The following is a 7,359-nucleotide window of genomic DNA, read 5'->3' on the forward strand; positions in this document are numbered from 1 at the left end:
GATAATATTACTAAAAGAAAACAAACAACAAGATACTCGCGTATAACTGGGTTTCTTGTTTTGTTTTCCCGCCTTAGTTAAAAATTTGAATTCGCTGTCTTCGCCCCCGCACGTAGGCGGAGCGTCGACGAGTGCGGCGCATCCTACTGCACGAAACACGCATGCCGCAAAAAGAAAAAAAGGAGGGAAATAATACGTAAATAGCAAAGAGAGAGAGAGAGGGCGGAAGAACAAGAAGAAGAGAAATCACAACATCAACGAAAGGGAAAAGCTGATAGAACGTAAGAAGCGACACAGGTGGGAGTACATCAGTGCGGGGGAGAGAGAGGACAAAAAAAAAACTAGAAGAAAGAGAAGCAAGAGATACAAATAAAACCGCGAGAAGGAGCGCAAGGGAAGGAAGGAAAGTGTATATAACCCACTTTTATAGGAAAAAAACAAATAATAATAATAAAGTATGCGAAGCGCCCTCCACGCATCGTACACGTCAAATAACACAAAGAAACACAGCAGCAATAACAACAAACAACAACAGCACTTTGAAACACGGAGAAAACAAAAACAGAGAAAAGATACTCGACAGATGACCGTGCGGTCGCCCAGGTGCTTCCACCACTACTGATGCTGGTATATAGTGTAGACGCCCATGATCGACGGGTGTGACAGCTGCTGCATCTGTGGCTGCTGCTGCAGAGGCGGCGGCGGCGGCGCCATGCCAGGAATCGAGTAAGGCGAGTACGGCGAGTACGACGACAAAGGCAGGCCCGCGTACATGGCGTTTGACGTGGCCGTCGCCGCGACGGATCCGCTGCCACTCATTACCTGCATGCCCGCACCTCCGCCGCCCATCCCACCCGAGCCGTAAAACGGCTGCTGCTGCTGCTGCCCTTCGTAGCCGGTCACGGCCGTTGAGGAGGCTGACCAGCCGTCCATAGATCCCATGTTGCTGCCCGTGTTTGGCGAGGGGAAGGCCGCCGCTGTCGCTGCCGCTGCCGCTGTCGCTGTCGGTATCGGCGGCATCGGGAAGCCCGGCGGGATGCGCTGTCGGCGGGAGCTGAAGGAGTGCGGGTGGACGTAGGCGAGCCACCACGAGTTGAGAGCCGCCGCCCACTGCACCGCTCTGTCGACGTGCTGCACGTGCAGGACAGGTGCGGCCGCTGCCGCCGTCTCACCTCCGTGCACTGTGGCGGGGCTTTCTACGCTGGACCCAGTCGACTGCAACGAGTACCTACGCACACTGGTGCCCGACCCGTTCGGCACACCGGTGCGGAGCCCCAAGGGAATATCTGAAAGAGGCATGTACTGCTCAATGCGTGGGCACAGCACCGGGACTTCACCGCCCCCCGTCGTGTGACGCAGGCGTGCAGCGGCGGAGCTGGCGTGAGGGTTGTTCGTAGTCGGCGTGGTGGTGGTCGCCGCCGCGCCGGAGCCGTTGAAGTTTGTCATGGCGAAGACGGTGGTGCCCGGGATGGCGTCCGGCATCGATCCGGTCATCGTCTGCGAGGTGCGCGGCGTGAGGGTTCCTGAGTTCTGCAAGGTGGTGTGGCTCGCCTCCAGGCTGGCCACGCCGTTCCCGCTCGCCTGGGCCGCCGCGACGCTAAGGGGAAGCGAGGCGGAGTTTGACCCCACAAAGTCCGCCTCGTCTGCGAGGATGCGTTCGTACCAGCGGACCAGCACTCCGTAGTACTTGTCGAAGTCAACAGCGGTTTCTTTGCTGCCTGGCGCCGCGGTCTCCGCGCCGTCGTGCGGCGCCGGCAGCGGTGGCGGCGGTGGGGGCAGAAACTTCATCTCCGTGGCGGGCGGTAATTCCTGAAGGAATTTCTGCTTGCGGTTGCGACGGGCGCGCTTCTTCTTCTTGTGCTTTGCCTTGGTGTCGGCGGCGGCGGCGGCACCGGCGTTGACCGACGTCGCCAGTGTAGCGCCCTCCTCCCCATCGTCCTCAGCGTCCTCCTCGTCTGATATTTCATTCGTCATCGCGCCGTGCAGCCGATCTGCCTCCTGCGTCGCTGGGTTTCGCTGCATCTGTGACTCCTCGATGGTCTCCTGCATCTCGGCCGCTTCCTGCTGTTGCTGCTGCTGATGGTGCTGTTCCTCGTCAAATGTATCGAGCTGAGCACGAGGATGGCTGGGCCCGCAGTTGGTGTTGCCTGCCTCGGCTGCCGTCGTCACTGCTTGCTCATCGTGGGTGCGCATCATCACCGTCGTCGCTGCCGCTGCTGCTGCGCCGCCGCCCCGATCGCTTTGTTTGTATAGACGCTCGCCTCCGTCTTCCTCGGCTCTACCGCCGAAAGTGCGGAGCTTTGAGGGGGACTGGCCGTCACTCAGCACATCGCTTTGAGCGGCGGTTGGCGCGGCATAGAGTCCATCGTACGGCGGCGGAGATGCCATGGCTGCCATCTTTACCCCCGTGTTGTGGGACAGCCCTGTCATCGTCGGCATCGCGGTGTTAGCGGCTGTGGTTGTGGGGGCAGGGGGCGGCGTGCCGGAGTCCATCGCGTGTAAGAAGCGGATCTCGTCGTTGTCGCTGCTGCTGTAGACGTACGGTGGCGGGCTGGCGGTCATCGCGTACGCCGCACGCGAGGGCGGCATAAAAGTCGACTGCTGTGGCTGTGACTGTGGCGGCGGTGGTGTACGCACTGCTGCTGCCGGCCACGGCGATTGCCGGGCAAGGGGTGTGTAGCGGTAGGGCTGATGGGGGCTGCTGTTGCTGCTGACTTCGGAGAGGACGACATCGGAGGACATCGCGTAGGTCGGCAAGCCAGCCAACCCCCCCGCAGACGCGGGCGGACGTGACTGACGCAGGGTCATGGCTGGGGGAGGGCTCGGAGGCACAATCATGCTCGCCGTGTCCGGCGACAGAGGAGCGCTGGTCGGTTGATTGTAGGGAGGGGGCGTGTCGGAGGGGTGCGAGCGGGGGGTCACCGTGAGGCGTGCCGCTGCTGGGGCTTGAGCAGCAGCGGCGGCAGCGGTGGATGCTACGTAGGCTGGCGGGGTTGCCGTCGTCATGGCCGTCTCGCTGGTGCTGTTCGAGGCAACGGCGCCGGGTGAGTTCTGCGCGGTGGTGGTGGAGTGGGAGGAGGCGGAGAGGCCTACGCGTGCCATGCGGAGTGGGAGGCCTTCAATGGTGGGGGTGCGGCGGTGGGAACCGCGGGCACTACCCGCCTCGCCACCGCCGTTAACAACATTTGCTATAACGGCACCGCTGCTATTGTTGCTGCTGACACGTGGTATCATGGAGAGCCGCTGCTGTTGCTGCAATGCAGGCGAGTAGGGCGATACCCCGTCTTGGTTCGCCGCCAGCGCCGCCGGGGCCTCGGGAGTCATGCGCACCCCGACATACGGGTTGTTGCTCGTGCTGATTGCCGCCGCCGCGCTGTGGTCGGTGAAACTGTAATAGAGCGACGACGTCGTCGGGCTGCCCCAGCTGTGCGACTTACTCAGCGTGCTGTGCCGACTCGTCTCCGGGCTCTCCGTCCGCCGTCGCGTGTGCGCCGCGGCTGCGAACAGAAAAGCAGGGGCGCGCGTGAGGGATGCGATTTGCCCCGGCGAGGGCGACGCGTGATGGGAGGCGGCGGACGACTCGGCGCACGAGTACAGCACCGCGCTGCTCGTGGAGTTATCGCAGGAGAGCGACGCGGCGGAGTCACGACGGGCGTGGCCCCGCTGCGCCGCCGCCGCGTCCTCCATCGCGGACACCCCCTTGTTCTCCAACGGGTTCATGAAGGCGGGCGACATAAGCGGTGTGCGACTGCGGTAGTGGTGGTGGTGGTTTGAGTTGTCGTTGTCGGCGGTGGAGTGGACGGATGAGGACGGCTTGCGGCGACTGAGAGAGCGCACGACGAGGCGCCAGTCAGATGTGACATCAGCACTGCGGTCGTTGCTGTTGCGGATGCTGTGAATGTTGTTGTGGTGGCTGCTGTTGCTGCTGCTGCGATGACGCTCCACCGCCTCCTCCAGTCCGGTGCCGTCCGGCGACGCGAGGTAAAGGTAGGTTTCGGAGACCGGAGAGGCTAGGTAGGGGTTGTGGCGGTAGAAAGGGGAGGTGGTGCGGGCTGCTGGGACGAGGCTGCACTCGCCGGTGGAGCGGCAGTGGTTGCCGGAGGAGCTTTCGCTGCTGCTGCTACGCAAAGGGCCTCCCACATTGCCAACAAATTGACTTGCCGAGGACGTCTGAGAGACGAGCGTGACCTCCTGCGGGTGAGACGGCACCGCCGTCGCTGGTGCGGCGACGTCTTCCATATCCACTGAAATGGAGACGACTGTTCTGAGTGACATACACGACAGAGAGGCTTTTTACGCGCGCGTGTGGGTGTGTATGCGTGTGCGTGTGTGCGTGGACCTGTTAGCCCTTTCTTCGTGTGTTCCTTTCTTCTTTTCCTGTTCTCTATCGTTCCGGATGCTTTAAGGTAGCTGGCATCCTACGCACGACAGCGGGTGACAAAAGGTGAAGACACGAGAGGGAGAGAGGCGAGGAATCAAGACAAAAATATGGAGTGAAAAACAACAACAACAACAAGAGTAGCAACAACTGAAAATGATAGCAATTGCAAAAGGCGGAGGGAAAAAAACCCAGTAGCAGTAGTTGACAAAAATAAAAGAGTTGGGGCAGCTGCTTTTGCAGCGCAACAGCGCGTATACGAAGTATACCAATAATAATAATAAGAGTAAAAATAAGAATAATAATAGTAGGAATAGTAAAGATAACAGCGACTTGCTACAACGGTGTTGTTGAGGCAGGCCTTTTTTTTTTTGGGGGGGGGGGGGAGGAAACAAGACAACTTAGAGAAAGAAGGAGAGAGAAAGAGAAGAAATGAAATTTCAATGTAAAGAACAACAACAAAAAAATAGTGGTAGAAGAAAATAAGAAACAAACCCACACAATACACGCCGGGGGAATCACGGGAAGGTGCGGGGTGTCTCCGCTCTCTGCCGGTGGCTGAGGAGGAGGTTAAACACAAGTTGTGTGAGAGTGTAGAGGTTTGAGGGAAGCAGAAGGAGAGAAAAATGTCTTCCAGGAGAATAATAAAACAGAACAAGAAAAAACAACAAAATGACAGAAGTAATCGTTGAAGAAAATGTATTTATTTCCTCTTAAGCAAAAAAAAGGACAACAACAACAAAATAATAAAGAAGAAGGAGGAAAGGACGAAAAGTGATTGTACGATGGAAGAGAAAACAGAGCTGAAATGGGGAACAGGAAAGGTGTATGAATGGTTTGTCAACGCTATGTACAATACTAAAACCAGAAAAAGAAAAGAAATAAAGAGTTTTGAGAAAACGGCAGCTTCAACACCAAACACACACACACACCGTATGTGCGTATTCTCCTTGTACGAGCAGAAGAGCAGTAGAACTGGATTCAGAGTTCAAAAGACTGAAGTACTATGTGTGCGTGTGTGCGTATAAGAATGTCTTAATCAATGTGGCAACAACAACAAACAAACAAAAGCAGCGTCTGTGAACTTAGAAACAGTAAAAACAGTTCTAACAACTCTGCACTGGAAACACGGATTAAGGCTGTAAAGGTAGAAGCTCTTTTTATTATTTTTATTTCTTCTGGCTGTGCATGGGTGTAGGAGCAATTAGTATCGATAGGAGAGGAGAGGCACAAGAGTATAAGAAGAGTCGAAAGGAGTTCAAAAAAAAAAGAGCGCATCAAAAGGGTTTTTACTGTTTCTCCGAAAGCGCTGCCTTTTCTATTTCAGTGTTGATCAGCTGCGCCCGCTTACAGTTCTTGAGAAGGAACGCAGATACGTCAGCTATGCGCAACTTGCGAAGGAGGAGAAAGAAAAGAAGAAACAGCTTCGAGTAGCATAACAAACTGGTGACGCCACTCAAAAGGCCTTGATAGGCGCTTCTCATTTCTGTTCTCTCTGATCTCCGTATTTTTGAAACTTGGAAGTGGATGTGCGTGTGAGAGGAAGCAACAATCGCCTCCTCGCCTATATACACGAATGCATTTCCCATTCAGTACAAAACCCAACAACCTGAATACGACCTCCCTCGCCACCACCACGACAACCAAACAGCAATGCTGAGGACATAACACACACACACACACAGACTCCTGGATCGGCGGCGGTTGACGCACCCCTGCTATTGAAAGACGTGGTACTCATCTACACGCCCGCGAGGTACCACCGCCGTCTGGAGCGGAATAAACGGCCGCCCCGCTAAGAAAATACCTTCCGCCTCCGCCTGATTCAGCCGTCGCGACGTCAGCGCCGTAATTTCGAAAAGCGGCACGCCGGTGGTGAACTTGTAGGCGAAGTGGTGGATGTTGCTCTTACCCGCCCCCATGCGCGACTCTGGGCTTTTCTTCATGACGGGGAACTCCTCGTAGTCGGTGTGCATCGTGAGCGCGAAGGACCCACGCGGCATGCGGCGCAGGATAGCGAGGCGGGCGTTCTCCAGCTGCGACTGGGTCACCATACCGAAGTCGGTGGTGATGAGGGCGAAGAGGCCGTGAATGAGGGCGGCCTCGTTGTTGATGTAGCGCGGGTCACCGTACTTGCGGTACTGCCGAATGGGACGCCCGGTCTTGGGGTGAACGTAGTGGTAGGCCCGCAGCAGCGGGGTCGGCCGTAGCAGTGCGCACTGCATCGTGGAACTACTAACCCCTTTCTCGCCCTCACACTGCTCTTTTTAAGGAATACTATATATATATATATATATATATATATGTTTACAGTTGGATGTTGATAAACCGCAAGAATCAGCTCGGTACCGCGTTTTTGTGTCTTGATCGCCGCAAGGCCACTGCACCGTCACACGAAAAGAAGAAGACCCCACTGTCTGTGAAGGATGCGTTTTGTTAATTCCTTGCTTTGGTATGTGTCCGTGTGCGCACGAGCCGCCGGTGTGTACTCCCGTAAATCGCAACAATAATCATCGTCAGAAGGGGAGAGTGGACCGCAAAAGAGGAACAAGCATTTTGATCGTCAACAGAGAAGAGTCATAAGAAGGGAAACCTGGCTCACGTAAAGTTTCGTCCTCTGATATATGTATATATATATATAGAGAGAGAGAGAGAGATTCTGTAAATTTCCTATATGCAGATATAAACGATGCTATTGCCGTCATATTGTATTGGCTTCTTTGAAACGCTTACGTTAACGCAGTCGACGCGGCATCGGCGACGGCGGCAGTGTCCGGTATTCACCCTGCGCAGACCGTTCAGCGCCCCCCCCCCCTCCCCGGCACCACCTCGATGAAGGAAGTTTAGCATTTGGAGTTCCCGCAGCATTTAATGGTGATGATTAAAAAAAAAACAGGCAAAGAGAAAACGCCACGAATACGACAACAAGAGAAACGACGAGAGAACCATCTGTGGAAACACGTACATCACGGAGACTCCCC

General features: G+C 55.9%; 2 protein-coding genes across 2 annotated transcripts; both read right to left on the bottom strand.

The window, feature by feature from the left end:
- Positions 1-615: 615 nt before the first annotated feature.
- On the bottom strand, positions 616-5,561 carry ABB37_07179 (hypothetical protein; the record flags this gene model as incomplete). Its single annotated transcript, XM_015805721.1, has 1 exon — positions 616-5,561. Exon 1 carries the CDS (start codon positions 4,237-4,239, stop codon positions 616-618), a length of 3,624 nt encoding a protein of 1,207 aa, XP_015655727.1. The 5' UTR covers positions 4,240-5,561.
- A 535-nt stretch (positions 5,562-6,096) lies between these two features.
- ABB37_07180 (putative mitochondrial 50S ribosomal protein L16) lies at positions 6,097-6,867 on the bottom strand (the record flags this gene model as incomplete). Its single annotated transcript, XM_015805722.1, has 1 exon — positions 6,097-6,867. The coding sequence occupies exon 1, from the start codon at positions 6,601-6,603 to the stop codon at positions 6,097-6,099; it is 507 nt and encodes a 168-aa protein (XP_015655728.1). The 5' UTR covers positions 6,604-6,867.
- Positions 6,868-7,359: the final 492 nt, after the last annotated feature.

The sequence above is a fragment of the Leptomonas pyrrhocoris genome, assembly GCF_001293395.1.
Source record: "Leptomonas pyrrhocoris isolate H10 chromosome Unknown, whole genome shotgun sequence".
Classification (NCBI taxonomy): domain Eukaryota; phylum Euglenozoa; class Kinetoplastea; order Trypanosomatida; family Trypanosomatidae; genus Leptomonas; species Leptomonas pyrrhocoris.